The sequence below is a fragment of the Lepidothrix coronata genome, unplaced genomic scaffold (assembly GCF_001604755.1).
Source record: "Lepidothrix coronata isolate B3197 unplaced genomic scaffold, Lepidothrix_coronata-1.0 Scaffold1, whole genome shotgun sequence".
NCBI classification, from domain to species: Eukaryota; Metazoa; Chordata; class Aves; order Passeriformes; family Pipridae; genus Lepidothrix; species Lepidothrix coronata.
Genome location: NW_016690181.1, coordinates 1,396,152 through 1,413,326, shown reverse-complemented (window position 1 = coordinate 1,413,326; position 17,175 = coordinate 1,396,152). Strand labels below are relative to the sequence as shown.

Sequence of the window (17,175 nt, the reverse complement as noted above, 5' to 3'; positions counted from 1 at the left end):
ATAAATTTTGAGACACACTGGATTTTATCATAACTTCTTGCATATTTATAAATTTGCAGAAGCAATAGAATGTTTTTGCTTGTACTTCTGTTGTTTTCATAGGCTTTCCCACTACTGCTGATTTTATGTCTGCATTACCAGTTCTCTCCTTTCTTCCATCCAGAAATTCTGTAGGAAATACTCAGGTTTCTTACTTAAAACCACAAGAATTTACATTGTTTACTGAACAGCCCTCTGATCAGCAGCTAAGCATGATGTCAGAAGGGTAGGAAATATATCTCATACATTGAGGTATGAAAAAAAGACATAAAATGCATCACCTTGCTTGAGTCAGTCTCTTTAAACTGAAGAGCAGAAAACAACATTTCAGTATCAAACTAAAAATAATTCTTGCAAACATGCAGCAATATATCTTTTTACTCCTGCACAATTTGAGAACAATAACACTGTCTAAATATTTTCTTTAAAGAGTTATACAAAACATCCAACAAGAGTAGAACTACTCACACAAGTCTGCCTTCCGGACATTCCTCACTCTTAGTATTTTTACAGTGAGCAAGTTGAAAGGAGATACAGGTGCCTACACAAAAATTAAAAAAAAATTTAAAAAGATTACATTAGTATTATATTCTATAGTCACAGATTACTGTAACCCTAAAGTTCTAAGGATGTAAATAAAACAAGGGGTTTAAGGTTGAGCCAGTATAATTACAAACTAACTGGAACAGCTGGAAAACTGTGAACATTTTTGGTACAGAACTCTCTTCAGGTCTAAAATAGAAGCAACAGATTCAAAAATCACATGAGTTGAGAATAGGTGCTAAGAGTTTGATTTGAAAAAGATAATTTCTTTCTAACATTGCTTCATTATTACCACAATGAACATCCCTACAGTATATACATGGGTGCCCTCACCTCTTACACACCACTGCCTGCAGTGGGACAGACTCGATCACCAAACACTGTCACAGTTGCTGTGAAAGTAGAGATAAGGGGCTACCATGCACCAGCAAAAGCTCCCTCAGCAGCACAAGCTCCCCCGCACAGCCTAAAATGCCAGAAATGCAGCTGACAGTGATGAAATACTTCTCATGAAGACTGATCCACTTGTGATCTTCAGCCCTGATCCCCTGCAGAAAGTTACAAAAATCATCCCAGAGATGATCTCAGGATTTAACTCATAACTCCACTAGATATCAGACACCTTGGGCTCAGAGATATTAAGTCTATAATAACTCATAACTTCCATGGCTCATACTAACGTGTCTTCATATTTCTCAGGCTATAAATTAACCCTTACCCCATTTCACCTTGGAGACAACTACTTTCTCGCTCCCACAATAACATCTCCTCTATTTCATATATACCATCTTTCCTTTAAAAAACAATGTATGTACAGATATCATTTCTCTCAACACATGCTTAAATTGGTATTTAGCTTTGCATTTACTGATTCTGTTTTAGAACAGAAACAGGTTTTCTTGTGCCCAAAAACTTATCTAATCTTTCTCTCTGTACCAGTTAGTAAGAACAGATACTAACTCTACCCAAAAACCCTCTCACTCTTGCATTCATAGATACGCTATACGCTAGTAAAGATAATACAGTGTCTTAACACAAACATATAGGTCTTATTACTTAATACAGGCATAGGAAGTGCTTTTATTAATCATAAGCAGCAAAACTAAAAATGAGGTACTGATGTTAACTAATAAACTGCTATTATTTCCTTCGTACATGCTATACGTTTTGTCGAAACATTTTTCCTTCCAGCAGTATCACAAGGCTTATCCTGAAGTGTTTCACAATGCTTTGACAAAGTGTCTATCAACTGGGACCATGACACTGGACACTAATACAGTGTAATGAAGCAGGTCCTTGTCCTCACCAATGAAAACTTCAGCACCTCTGAAAAGGCAGAAGAGATGAAGAACAGCCTCCAAGAAACAGCCTAGGTAATCTCTAGCGTATTTTCTTGCACTTCCCTTTGGGTTAGCAAGAGGCCTGAAGATGCAAAGTTGAAGGGCAGTGAGACAGTAACAGGAAGGTCAGAGCAGTCATCGATCTCAGCACCTTTGTTCTGCGTTATTTGACCTGACTAAATTCTAGCACAGGGCACAGTTTTATGGTGCACAGTTTGCAAGCCCTTGAATTGTCAGCTGTGGGACATTTCATTCTCAAAAAATGTATCACACCATTTTCTGCTCTATTATCCCAAACATGGCCACAAAGGATAACTTGGATAGACACACCTTGAAAGAAGAAAATTAGTTATTTGGGGGTGTGGGGGGAAGGATCGCAGTCTTCCATCAAAAGCAACCAAAAGACATCATGCCCAAACTATATAGTTGAAATGCCAGAACTACTTTTCTATATGCATTAAATAGAACTGGGTAAAACACAGAAGCAGTCCTAGGCACAGGGACCAACAGCCAAGGCTTGTCTACCCCTGCCAAATCCATTCACATTTGCCACAATTATTCTTGGTCCCTGCTTTCTCACCCAATAAATCATAAATGTTTTTGTCCTCAGAAGTGCTATTTCAGCAGAAGAGGTGGAGCATATGTCTTATCCAGAAAGGATAAGGCTTGAATCCCTTGACTATAGAAGAATGGACTTGACCAGAAGTTCCAGATCCCAGGGAAGTGCTATTTACAACTAGGCTTGACACCATTTTAAAGGAATAAGCTTTGTTCTGCTCTTTGAAAACAAGCATCTAGACCTTTACTTTGTGAATCTCAAGTGGATAGTGGTATCTACCTGAAGCCGAGTGGCACACAGAGATGGGAGCTATGAAAGGTATTTCTGTTCTTAGCTGTCCCTGGACATACCTATTTATGCAGTTCCCTGCTCAGCTCTTACAATTCCCATTTTGGTGTATGTTAGTCTCTAAGACTAAAGGAAGCAACCCTCAGTATTTCACTTCAGGTTGTGGAGTCTGTTCCCATCCTAGAGTCTTAGAAGTCAGACCTTATAGCTCCTATCTTTTAGCTTGAATGCTTTGTCATGTCTAGCTGTCAGCAACTTGCTCAAAATCACACAGAAAAACTAGGGGAGCGTATCTTAAACTGGGTAATCTGCTGGTAATTGCCAAGGACTTCCACATCTTTCCCTTTAATATGATGGTGCCCATATCACAGGCTGGATAAGTTCTAAAGCCAGAAGGCTCCCAGGTCAGTTATTACACACATTTCAACTTTCAGCTTCTATATTTATTTCATCTGTGACACGATTCCTACCTCATAAACCGGAAACACAAGCCAGGCATTTTAATAATCACTTTTGAAACTACTTAAATACATGAGGTTGCAAATGGGAGTCTTGATCACACTACCCTACGTCAGTTAAAAATTCAATTAAGTCCTGTGGCACACTTGTGCAATCCTTACATATCTAGTCCATGGGAAGTCAATAGGAGTGTTCACATACGTGAGTGCTCATCCATATGAATAAGTTACATAACTTATGTGGCTCTAAAACTGCTCTATATCAGTAAAATTCCAAGCTTAAAAGTTTTTCATGGAACTTTTCCCTAGAGGAGACTAGAGTGAAACTTGTACAACAATCCCGAGTTACATCAAGAGGAAAGGTAGTTATTAAAGCACACATCTATTTGGAGCAGAGCACTCTTCCCTTAACTTTCTCATCAAAAAGAAATAGAAATCTCATCAGCACTTTAAAAGCTATGAAGACCAACACAGAAATCACTCACCGTGTCAGAAAGAGCGCCAGTGCTTTAAAACACAGGTCTCTGCCTTGCTTCTGACCTTGGTCAGGTATGTGGCACCTTTTAACTTCAAAGAGTTTTGGAGCCTCAAAGGCAGGTAGGATTTCATTACATTACTATGGCTACCACCTCATGCTAGGTTAATGCTTAAGAAAGACTTTTCCTTGTACTGCATATTGTGTATTTATTTCAACCATTTTAAAATATCCCATAGCTGGGTCTTATAAGGTCAGTAGAAGTTGCTAAGGTTGTTCCAGAATAAGAACAAATGGAACAGCAGTGACTCAATGCCTGCTTCTTTCCAAGAGCTATGCAAAACTTCTGTGGCTTTAGACTGCAATTTTCATGTGTTTTTTTTTTCTTCTCTTCCTGTTTGGAGCTTTAGAACCAGATTTGTGTGTCAGAATAAGTCCAAATTTTAGAAGAGAAATCAAGTCAAGCATTTTCACATTGATGTGTTTTGTTTCTCAAGACCGTGGTTGTCTTTATTAATTCAATATGGCATAGTAATTTGGGTGATCTAAAAAGTGTTACTTTTTTGACTATCAGCATAAGGGTACTACCAAAATTTTCTTGCCAGGTATTTTATATATTCACCTTAATTTATATAGCCACTCAAATTGAAATCACACAAAACCTATGAGTTGCCCTGAAACTGACTCTGAAAATGAAAACTCATTTCCTTAACAGACCCACTGAGTAACAAAAACCAATTCAGGCATACTAGGTTTATATACTTATCATAAATACCAACTTTTATAGTGGGGAGGGGGGGAAGGAGAGGAAAAAAAAAAAAAAGAAAAAAGTTCAGGTCATTCCTGATTTTTACCTCTGTGAGCCTTGGAGATTCAGGGCAGCAAGAAGGCCCTCTGGGTCTGACTTTAAATTGTACACACTGTATTCAGGGCAGTTCTGCCACCCTAAATATACCCTAAAGATAAGAGACACTATCTAAAGCCACAAAACTGTAGAGGTTTCATACCTACTAACAATGTAAAAAGCACTAAGGCTACAAAAACCCCTAATTGATCATCTAAACACAGGCTAATTTTACAGGACTTAAAGTAATAATTTTTATGATTCTAGCATACTTCTTAGGGATGTAAGACTATACACAGAGGCCTACACATCATTTTAAAAGCTAGTTTTTGAAGAAATTCTGCAAAGTTTTTGCTTTACCACAGCATTTCATTTTGAACAGAGAGGGCTCTCAGGCACAATTGGGCATCAGATAACTACCAATAACAGCAAATCTTCACAAGGCAGACTGAATTTACCACCACTGAAGAGAATCTCTGTATCACTCTGAATCCCACACATGGAATCAAAGCCCTAAACAAACCAGGCTGGGAAACCCCTGTGTCACTGAAGCAGGAGCAAGAGACCATCTTTCTGACTACAGAGTCCCAGAGAGTTACAACTGATATGGCAGCCCCAAACCCACTGCAAATGTCAGAAGACAGACCCATCCTGTTGCCACTGCTGTTGTTCCCCTTCATCAAATCATAGCAGCTTATCTGATATATTTTCTTTTATGCTAATACCTCTTAACATAAATGTCTGCTAATTGCCCAGGGAGTTTTCCTATGCCTGTGGAAAGAATTCATCCTCAATTCAGTTTTTACAAGACACCTTTTGCTCTTTTTTTGCATTCAGAGAAATCTGGGCACTGCTCCCATTCCTACTAGGCTAGATGAGATCATGTTTGTCAGGAGTCTGAACACAACACACTTATTCTGTAGTTCAACCTGTTCTGACATTATGTTTTTAAACACCGTGTTACACAGAGAATTGCAAGCTCTATGACAGATCATTACGCTGCAAAGAAAGACTACAAGAAATACCAGAGCACTAAGAACAACTGAGAGACCCATTTGAATGGTCTTCTTATGAAGGAATAAATATAAGAAAAGGTGGTGTTTCAGCCAGAGAAATTAACCCCACCCTCCCCAAAAAAGGGAGGAATTAAAAAAATTAACATAGATGAAGTACAAATCAGGCCAGATAAAGTGCAACACCGACATCATAAGCATCAGACACCAACAGAGACCAGACTATTTAGAGCTTACACAAAGGCATGGCAATATTTAATCTACAAAGTTGAGATGGCAGCTCAGCTTTTAAACACTCAGTAAAAATTGCCTCGAGACATTGAATTCCTAACATTTTTTCTGGTGATCTACATTCAGCACTGGACAGCTTTTAATGAAGGGCCAGCTAATTGCTACCTACCGTTCTCAACGCTGGTGCTGAGGTGCCCGTAAAAGTCTAGGAAAAACAACACAAGGCAAAGTTAAGAAAACTAAACTACGTGTTAAATCCTTACTTTAGGCTGACATTTCAAAATATCTCACATTCAAAGCCATATTTAGAGCTATGCTCATTAACGACCTTTGTTAGGTGCTTTACCAACCACCATCACACCATCACAACACTCTGCCAGCTTCTTATTTCCTTGACATGAAGCTTTTTTTTTTTTTAGGAAGCATAATAAGTAACATAGTTAGCCCTAAAATGTAGCATGAAAGTGCTACCGTGCCATGAAGTTCTCTAAAAAGCTAGGCTAGGAAAGCCATCTTTGCAACAGCATCTGAGGAAAAGCAAACTAGATTTGCCCATACAATTTGAACCACTTGTTCTCCTCTGTGACCAACTTCACTGGAATATCAGGCGATTTTGCCCACTTTACACTTGCTATCAGTTTCTTTTGCTTACCTCATTTGAACTTAAATTTGATCCCATTGCAGCCCCAGTTGCATATAAGTCCAATATCAAAAGTTACTGAGTCGTATGGCTGGCAGAAACTCCTCATGCAGGTTAGGGGTGGAGGAATAGGGATTTTATGATGAGGCTCTCCCGCCCCACCCCTTCATTATTTCCCGTCATTAGGCATTCCCCTCCCTGATTTTTGCAGCCAATTAGAACACCTCAACTGAGTCAGCAGAAAAAAAGAACAATTCCTTTTCTACCCGCCATGAGGTTTGGGGAGGACGCTGAAGCCTCTTTCTGCCCAGGGTTTGCTTTCTTGAAATGCTACTGCAAATGAAAAGTTTTGCATTCATGCAACAGCTCTAACCCCTAAGCAAAGTGCTTCTGACTAATTAAATCACAGCTTTCGGAGGATCTCTACACTGCCAGAACCATACTACAGGGTAGTAGAGAGAGATGTCAACAGCTTCTTTCCAAACCATAAACTCAAATACCTGTAGCAATCTTCCCATAGCAGCACAGTTCAAGCTATGATGGGCATCTCTGTGCTACACTTGGCAACCACAACACATGCTCAATATTCTTCTCCTGGATAATTATTGTATATGTAGGAAAAAAAGTTAATTCATGTCCAGAAATCTCACAGTTTTATTTTAAATCAAACAAGATGAAACTTGGGGGTGGAAGGGTGAGGAAGGAGAGAGGGTTGTGCTCTCCTGTGTGGGCCAAGGGAGAACAGCACTTCACCCATCCTCAGAGCTTACTTCAAAGGGATCTGTGTGTGCTGGCTCTCACAGCAAGCCCAGCAGGCACCCTGTGGGAAATACCAGGGCACAAAACCCTCCCTGACTGCTCTTCACCCCAGTGTGCAGTGACTCATTGCCTGTAAGGCAGTGATTTAGAGTAGCCCTAAACTAACACACATGTGGAGGCTGGTAGAGTTAGAAGCATGCAAGACCAGATTCTGTCTCTGCCACACTCTTCCTGGCCCCTCTGCTTGACGATAGGAGGCAGCTAGTACTCCCCCTTGCAGCATGAGACCCAAGCAATTATTTTTAAACCAATCTGATCTATAATGATGAATAATTTAATTCATGCAGGTAAAGAAAGTAACTTTTCAAACTGCAGTGGATGTCACCTAAATGAACTTGCCTGTGCCATGGAGGTCAGTACCAAAATAATTCTGCACAGAGGAATAGAGGAGGTGTTGTCCAAGAAATGTCATCAGAGTAAAATCAATCTCTATTCCAAAGACAAAATATCTCCCTTAACTTTTGTCTTGATTACTTTATATCTGTGTTAAATACTTATGAACAAATTCAGGTGAAGCAGTCACAGCTGAAAACCACTTACTTTCACTCTTGCAAAAATAGTCTTTCCAGCTTTTGAAAGACATATATTTTCCTGGAAATATTCCAGTCTTAAAATTTAAAGTAGGAATCTGTTTTCATTTAAAATGTCTGTAAAACATCCTCTATCAAAAGAAAGAGAGTAGGCTATCCAGCTCAACTTCCCCAAGCTGTCCCAGGCACATATAGGTACCTATACAGATTTATACCATTCCAACTGTTTCACAGCCAATACAAGACTCCCTGACATTACATTCTCTTACCCACACTGTTTTTAAGATCTGTAAATGAGACACCACTTCACAGTGTAGAAAATTATTCCAGAGTCAGTGCATTTTGTCTACTGAATGGTTTCCTGATGTTCAGATTATGTTTTCCTTTTCTCAAAATAATGTTATCATTGCCATATCAAAAACATGTTCCTAAATAATTCACTCTCTCCTACTCCTGACCAGCATCAACTTTTGCAGCTGATCTTGTCTCCCTTAACCACTACTTGTCCAAATCACACAAGAAGGCTTTTGAATATAGTATCTTTGAAGGTTTTGTGCCAATCAAGAATTATGATCTCGACAGTTTTTCAGCCATGCAGTAAATTCATGATAGAACTAAGCACTGAATGATCATAACACCTGTAACAGTAAGTCTTTGTCGTCACTGAGAAAACTTGCTTTATTCACTGATGTCTACTACACAATCTGCTTTAAAAAAAAAAAAGTAATCATGAATTTGCAATTTGTCCCACTGGAGTCTGAGAGACAGGATTGTAATTTCAAAAAAATTACTACTTCAAAGGTCATGTATCCTGCTGAGGTTTTTTGCATTTTTCTTTAGTTCTTCCATAATTCAAGGAGAATTACAAAGACAACCATCAAGCATGCATTGAGTAAATTCATGGCTGAAGTTACCCAAAGTCTAAAGAGATATATATTGGCTTTTTTTAGCAATCACGTTTCCAGAGTATCAATTTTAAATTGACAGTGATCTTCATATACATACTACTTGCACTCGTTTCTTTTTAAAGATTAGAGAGACTGTGTAACTGATGAGGGAACACTCAGCAGTCTCCTTAAAGCTCTGAGCAATAACAAGGAAAGTAAAAAGGAAGATACAGTTTTCCTCTGCTCTTCACACACTTTGCAGTGCACACATACATGCACACGATTTTGTATCTGTGTATTAATTAAATTAATTAATTAATATTTGCAAAGTGGAGCAAATATAAATATCCCAATGATCTGAGGCGGTCAAAATTCACCTAAACTAGCCTGCTGCAAGTACTAATTCAACCAACATGACATTCAGATAATTGTATATCTAACTGCAATAGGTTGCAGGTAAGAATAACACCTGCTTTCAATATCCCACAATTACCTTATATACCACTTTGTCACATTCTGAAAATGCAGGACAACAGAAATGTATGACTAATGGGGGATTTCATATTATTGCAAGAGAACAGAATCCTTGTACCACCCTTGGGATGACAATGGGAGTGGTCATCATTTAAAAACTTTGAATGTAACAAGGGTAAATATCCAAAAAACATTCTAGAGGCATTAAAAAATGATAGCCAGATGTCACATTAAAAAATAATTACTCAGAATTAACACATAAAGCGAATTAACAAACATAGTGTCAGATATTCTGTGGGTATCGCCTTTCAGCTTGTTTTCTTTTTTTTTTTTTTTAATGTTTCCACAAGCTACAAAATCCACAAAGACCTAATCGGGCCAATCAAACAAGAGCAAACAGTTCAAGTCAAACTCCAGTTACACAAAGGACCTAAACTCAATAATCTCCACAGACAAGATTTACCATGGATGAAAAGTGTCATTTTCCCTCCCCATGGTGTCAGATTTCCAACTCTGAAAAATTCAACTTTGGCCAGATAATTTTTGGCTGCCACTAATTTAAAGCAACTCACTGGTATTAAAAAAAAAAAAAAAAAAAAAAACAAACCAAAACTGAAAACAAACAAAACCACACACCCATACACATATATTTATATGGGGTTATATATATATATATAACTTTCACATTAATATGTTGGCATTTTATTTTCATGTTTCTATATAACTCACCTTCAGAAAACCTGTTCTTCAACATATTTTGTATCACATAAACTCAAAAATAAGATTACATTAGATACAAAAAGGACTTCCTGAAAAAGTATTCATGGAGAAGGTGACAGAGGGCATAAGAGGAAAAAAGTCTGAAAAAACCTTATCCATTCGTAAGCAGGAGAGAACTTCGATCTGAATCTGAATTTAAATTCATGAGAATGAAAAGTGCAAAATCAGTCATTGAAGAGAGAAATCACACTAGCTGATGGGGTGAGGGTATTACATTTTTGCTTAAGAGGTTATTCTGATTATGACATATGTGAAGGAGGACTTCTGCCTTCAAAAGACTATTGAGAAACTTGATTAAAACAATTCCACATGCCTTCGATATGTTTTAGAGAGATAAAATCTCGCTCTTCCTACTCACTCAGATGAAGCAATTGGGCTGCTTTACCGTCCAAAAATCATCACCAAAGTGTTGGCCCATCTGTTACCAATACATGCAACCCTCCCTTCAGACTTGTTGCAACAGAATTTCAAATCCAATCCTTGTCTCAAAAAGTAGTAGTTCAAGACCTTTATCTCTGCCTCTCCTTGTGCTCTGTAGCTCTGAGCATCCAGCAGCACCTCTCTCTGCCTTTGCAGGAACACTCAGAGGTTGCCTGACCTTTACAGGTTCATTCAACATTTCAAGCACTGTTCAAGCAGCTTTTTTGCTGCCCTACCCCCATCAGACCACAGGTGTGAGGAACACCAGCACCAGCCTGTGTCAACTAATTACCCAGTAATTAGTTTGTCATAAATATGACAAGACACATAGTCCAAGACCTTTACAGGGAAATCTAGAGCCAATTTCAATCTGAACCAATTCTCAGAATATCAGGAAGTAACCTCATGTTACCAGCTGGGGTAACTTCATCCACAGTCAGCCCGAGAGATGTGTGAGCCCTAATAGAGTCTACAAAGATTTACAGTTAATTGTTTCCAGTATCATGCCACTACATTTAGCAGAGCTTGTGTGACAGGTCACAAACAGGTGTTTTCAAAAAAAAGAAATTGTTGCTGACCTACCTGGATCTTAAATAGAGCAATTACATCAATGCTGAATCACTTTGAAAAATCCAGCTGATATGTCACAAAAGCCTCAGCTCCTTCCTTAAAAAACACCACCAGTAATACTGAATGTCTCTCCTCTGTTATTTTTGATGAATAGCTGGCAAATCATTCAAACAAACATCTCTTCCCCTATCATTTTATGCTGCCTTTCACCATCACATCACAGGCAAGATGATGAGGTATTGCTGCAATGTGAACAATACGAGCAGGTTTTAATAGAACGTAAAAAGAAGTCTTTCCTTCCCCACACAAGAAAGCAAATGAGTCCATTTTGGAGGAAACTCACAAGACACCAAGGTAAGACCACTGAGCTTGGGTCTCCCAGGGAAAGCGTTAGTCTCATGCAGTGTTAAATTCTTGGAGCCAGGTCCTAACACAAACATAAGCATTTTTCTGACTTCCCTCAAGTCAAAATATTGAGATGCTAAGCTAGACCATTTGGATAGCCTAAGATTTTTCACTGGCTTGCTCAACAGGCCCAGATTTCTTAAAACAGACTCCCTTTCCTCAGCTCATTTTAAGCTATCCTAATTTTCTGGATCTGCTGCCAAAAACACACATCATCACCACACCTTGGGTGAGCAAAGCTGAAGGCTCAGCGCCAAGTGTTGCAACCACCAAAAACCAGTCAGTGCAATATACAAGGCACAAACTGTACTGCCTCTGTTAGATCTTCCTGGAGCTCTGATAATAAATCTTGAAAATCTTTAAAATACTTAAAAGATTCTTTGCAAAAGGAATTAATCACATTTTTAAATGCTCATTTCATTGCTGTTTAAAAATAAACTTACAAACATAACTGAGCTGTCAGAGTGACATCTTCCTTTTCTTCTTTGCTTACAGAAAACTATTGCAGTCTTGCTGGTGACACATAACATCAGATTATCCTACCTAAGAGCAAGAACAGAAGGTGAAAAACTGGCTTTCTTCTTAAGAAAGCAGAGTTGGAAAAGAAAGATTTATCAGTAACTGAGAAAAAAGAAAAGTTGTTGGACTTGACCACTTTAGATTCATGAAAATGAGACGCAAAGGTTACTGCCAACAGTTTCCTCTTATGAAAGGAGACTTTGTTTGTTTAATTTGTATTGCAGCAAAGCTTGACAGACACCTGCTAGTGATATCTCCTGTTAATTGAACTAATGCACAGAAAAGGGCTGTCTTAGGGGTAACAATGTTACCTCTTGCTTAAGAAGCAGAGACCTGTATGACCAGATGACTGAGCCCATTACCGTCTGACCACGACACAGGAGAAGGAAAGAAGATGTCATGGTCCTATGGTAATGTGGACATATTGCAATATACAGATGGATTTGCTTTTTTTATATACTCATGCCAGTGTATTGAATGAGATGACCACAAAGGGGAACAGAAAGGGCTGATGAAAATATATGCAAGCCAAGTGCTGTACTCCATGTTACTAAATAAATACCTCAGAATTTTCAAATACCAGTATTTGGACTAGTAAACGTCATATTATCATTCGAGTCATCTGCACTCTTGAAAGTACTTTCCTTCCATTTTTCATCTTCCACAGTTGAAGTGGCAGCTCTTCTTTCATCCTTCCTCAGAGGTTTTTAAAAAAGCTCTTTGTTGCCTCGATATTTGATTTCTTGGTATCAGAAGCAAGAATAGCTTTTCCCCAGATCAACTCACTAGCTGAGCTGAGTCCATGGATTTTAATAAAAAAACCATACGCCAATGATTGTAGCTATAAAACTCTTCTTCTTAATAAGATTATGCATGGGTACTTAGTATTTGAACAATAGCTATTACAATGTATGTATATTGTTACAGACAACAGCAAAGATCTAAGAATGATCAGTTAAATACATTTTCTTAAGCAACCATTTTTCTAAGACAAGTATGAAAATCACATAAACTTTCCCCTGTCTGTGCTTTGGATGGCAGTGGGAATAAAATTGTAGCAGCAGCTACACACTGACCACCACACTGTTGCAGAAGTCAAAGGAGTTCATATCAAATTTTGTTGCCATCATGAACATCTGCGAGCTTGCAGCAGATTAATATGCATTAGTCCAGTACCAAAACATTTGTATATCTCCTTCTGGTGAGATTCAACAAAATATACTTTAAGAGAATTTATGTGAATGAGGTGATGAATAGTTTTTAAATCGCTTCTTTCGTTCCACTGCAGTTTGCAAAGCCTGAAGAATTAAGTGTTTATTATTCAGGATATTGTAGCAGCACAGGTTAAGCAGCTTATTGAAATTCTCTTCGCTATACGTAAGCAGACCAGTGCCATACGGCGCAGTACAGTTGGACACGTCTACTCTTCCCTGCTCCATCTCTGTGGGACTGCGCTCCATATCTGAAACAGGAATACAGCAATGTTATTGATGTGGAAAACTGCTACCAAGCAATGCAAAATACACAGTTACAGACACACGAAACTGAATAATCTCCTGAAAATGATTCAAGGTTTAATTACTGCATAGGTACTATGTCTGCTGCACTAACAAAATATACAAACTTGCTGTTTGACTACAGTTACAGCTGATCCAGAAGTGACCGACTGAACAACTTTTCCATGTAAAATGCTTTCCTCTCTAAATTAAAGTTTTGCAACAGAATATTTCATTTTTTAAGATTTGGAATTTTGTATGTTTAACTTTCCAATTGAGTACTGAGATGATAACTCTTATCTACCAACTGGTAGAAAATTATGCCAGGAAGCTCCTGGTTTGGGAATCCTCCCTCTCAGGTGGCTGAGATTTTAAGCACATGCAGCAGAATACATAAGATGATGAACTGCATGAGGTCTTTTCCAATAAGCTGATACATGGATTTTTGTTCATTTTTTGAGGAAAGTTTCCTGGATAATACAAAATTAGCAAGAAAAAAATTGGAGTTGAGCCATGCAAAAGTATTCATAAATTGAAACTGAATTTGCCAAGTAGGGTTTTTTTCCTGGTGAAACAAACAAATTTCTTCTATTGCTGAACAATAAAACAATACAGCAATAAAATAACATAAAATAACATAAAACAATACAGCAATTTTTTTAAAATTACAAGTATCAAAGCAGCTTGCTACCCTGGTAAAGCCTTTGCTCCATCATATGTTTTCAGTGCTTTCTGTTCTCAATTCTTTTTTAGGTAAAAAAAAATAATAGGAGAAATTCTAGCTTTGTTAACCAAGTAAATATCATATCTCTTTACAAGACTGTCTGGTGATAGTGTTAGCTACCAGTGGGTATAACTTAGTATCTGCCTCTTCTCCTTTAATATCAAAGGAACACAAACTGTTTCAGCTGCCAGATAAGGGGGTTTCCCTCAAGGTATAGCTATTCATGCTTTTAATTTTGAATCTCTTCAGTCCAATCCCCGATTAGTTGGCCAACACTAAATGCATCACAACAGGACTGGGAACATACTAATTTAGCCAACTCAGAAGCTTGCAAGTGTCCTGTTTTGGAAGAGGAACAAATTCAATGAATAAACTTGATGTGACAACCTCAAAAAATTATTAATGCTGTTAACTTACTTGGTGCCTTGTATTTTTGGAAAGTATCACACACCAGTGGAAAAAAGGCCAAGATCGGTGCCTCTAAGCTATCCTCAAACACATAGCACTCCTTCAGATGTTCCCGGTCTTCCTGGCTCAGCTCTGTGCTGGGGAATGGGATACCATGCTCCAAACAGTACTCTGAGAATAGGTCCAGCGGCTGGTTCAACGGAGAGGAGAGTTGCAACACAAAGAGAGGTTGAAATAAGATTACCAAGCCCCATAACTGTTATTTTGCTGCACTAGGCAATCTGAGATTGATTTATATGTTTATAAATAATACTAAGTAAGCACTGGAACAAGCATATCATCTCGATTTTAATAGATCCTTGGTAATAAAAATTTGGTTGATTTGTTAACACTTTAAATTTTCAAAGCAAGGTTATTGTTTTCTGAAATTTATGTGATATTCAGAGCATTTTTGTGATTTAGAGGATTTGGGTAGGGAAATTTTGATTACACATGGCATCTCTGATGACAGGTTCTTAAATGTTTGCATTCAGTGCATCTAACAATCTATGTCTTCAAATCCTCTTACAAATAAATTGCATTCATTTCAATCAGATATGCCCCTCAAGTTTCTTCAAACAGCAAAATAAATGCCTGGGTGAAACTTATGCCAACACCAAGAGTCACACATAAAAGAAAAATTCCAAGTTTTCATTCAAAAATTTCAAAATTATGTATTAACTAATTACATTGTAAAAGTTATTTAACTAACTATGGTGGAACTTGGTACCAGAACGACAGTCTGCAGAGACGCATAGAATAGGACATCTGTGAACTTCTATTGTATCTGTGTTCATGTGTATGTCCCAGTAAGATAATGAAAACAGTCCTGATAGAAACATTATGGTCACAGTGTTGAGTAGTATCACTAATACGATCATTTAACTTAATTAAAACCAGACAATTTTCGAGGGGGAAGAGAGAGAGGGGGTGGGGAGCTGTGGTGGTTATTCAGCTGCTGGAGTCATACAGATAAAAAATCACTGCTTCAAAACATCACCAGAGTCTGTGATCCTCCACTGTAATTTAAGTGCAGAATGACATCCACTTTTCTCTCTGGCCTCAGAATGGGTGGGCAGCTGGTGTTGATGAAGAAGGCTGTATCTATCAGTTTGAGGTAGTCACCCATTTCATTTAGCTGGTTGGGAGAAGAATCCAGCACTGTATCTGAAAGTAAAAACTTGTATTATTAATTACTGCAGGACCAAGTCCATTTCTTTTCCAAATTAGCATAGCAAAGGAAGAAAGAAAAGACAGTCCACACGTATTAGTCTTTGACACAAAGCCCACAGTTAAATATTTGTCTTTGACATAATTTTAGCACCTATAGCTCAACTCTGAGATCAGTAAGAGGGAGCAGTTTTGAGACTTGGCTTCATTCAAAATGATACGTTGTGCTGCTTTTTCAACTAGTATAAATTTGTGGCTATTCCACTACTTCCATGGAAACTGCAAGTCATTCTTTCATGGCTTTTCTTAGGAAGAATTCAAGCAAGCCTACTATGGTTTCTCCAAGACAGAAACAAGATCAGCAGTAAATCATCTCGGGTTCAACAAAACTAGTTCCACAAATATATTAATCAAATAATACTAATCAAAATTTGCCTTTATGATAAAACTTATCAAGTATTTGTCCTCAGCAAGTATCAGCACTCAAAACATCTTCAAAGATGCATCTAAACCAATTTACTATTACCTTTCCACATGCAAAAGCTCTCATTCTCTAAATACTTTTTGTGTAGCTGCAAGCCCTTGAGAAAATTATGGTAAGTTGAAACCACTGGCCGTCCAGTCATCATTTCTCGAAGAGTATTAGAAGGGTAACCTTTGGGAATGGATAAACAAGTTGTCTGTTCATGAGGCTTCTTGGGCAGAGCAGGGTGCTCCTCTGGAGGAAAAAGAAGAAGAGGGTGTATGTCTGCATTTGCTTAGAATGTTTCTCTGATACTAATAACAACAAAGAAAGGGGTGCTGGGCAGCCAAACCACTGTGGCCACCAGCCCCATCTGTGATTGAGTGCATGCGCCATCGTGCACAGTGTTCTGGGCAGAGGTGCATTTCAGTGTCACACCATCACCTTGTTGTTCCCTGTCTGGCCTCTCCCTCCCTAAAAGGCTTCTGGTAACCCTCTTGTGACTAACAACACACCCTAGGGATGTTGCACAGTGAGCAGCACAATGTTTTTTCCTGTTTTCCAGCACAACTGTTTCTCTCCTGCTTTTCCTTCATTCCCAAGGGCTTGTTGTCTTCTAACCCAGAAACTGGACACAAAGACAAGCTGTTTACCAAATGTGAAGTTTCACATTTCAGAGAAGTGTGAAGATAATGCAGATACAAGAGAAAAATAATCTAAACAACTAACCAATGTCACGCTCAGTGTCTCTGGTCCATCTGTGCCAGAAATCCTCTGAATGACCCGAGAGATAGACAGCATCCATAAAATTCTGGGAAAATATATTACTCCATGTGCCTTGAAAATTAAAAAAAAAAAGTGTCATACTTAATACTCACTTGAATTTTTAGAGCACAGCTATGGCAATCTATTTGGATTCAGTTTCTGGTTTAGTTATTAAGTACTATGAATTCTCACATCAATATCAAATGCCACGCCATTTCTCATAATATCTGGCTTACGACCAGACCATTTTAGAAACTTGGCTGTGTATAACAGTCA

General features: G+C 38.2%; 2 protein-coding genes across 2 annotated transcripts in view; both read right to left on the bottom strand.

The window, feature by feature from the left end:
• LOC108496203 (cytosolic phospholipase A2 epsilon-like) overlaps positions 1 to 6,469 on the bottom strand; it is a 32,388-nt gene extending 25,919 nt beyond the window's left edge. The window contains exons 1-3 of the mRNA XM_017812712.1: positions 6,443 to 6,469; positions 5,960 to 5,995; positions 508 to 580 (exon numbers count right to left, since the gene is read on the bottom strand). Coding sequence (XP_017668201.1) covers positions 508 to 580; positions 5,960 to 5,995; positions 6,443 to 6,469 — 136 coding nt within the window. The remainder of the gene's footprint in view (positions 1 to 507; positions 581 to 5,959; positions 5,996 to 6,442) is intronic.
• Positions 6,470 to 12,860: 6,391 nt separating this feature from the next.
• The window catches only part of LOC108493227 (cytosolic phospholipase A2 epsilon-like), a 21,002-nt gene continuing 16,687 nt past the window's right edge, over positions 12,861 to 17,175 (bottom strand). The window contains exons 15-20 of the mRNA XM_017806391.1: positions 17,079 to 17,130; positions 16,864 to 16,971; positions 16,198 to 16,389; positions 15,502 to 15,668; positions 14,472 to 14,652; positions 12,861 to 13,296 (exon numbers count right to left, since the gene is read on the bottom strand). Of these exons, the coding sequence (XP_017661880.1) occupies positions 13,058 to 13,296; positions 14,472 to 14,652; positions 15,502 to 15,668; positions 16,198 to 16,389; positions 16,864 to 16,971; positions 17,079 to 17,130 (939 nt within the window). The 3' untranslated portion in view covers positions 12,861 to 13,057. The remainder of the gene's footprint in view (positions 13,297 to 14,471; positions 14,653 to 15,501; positions 15,669 to 16,197; positions 16,390 to 16,863; positions 16,972 to 17,078; positions 17,131 to 17,175) is intronic.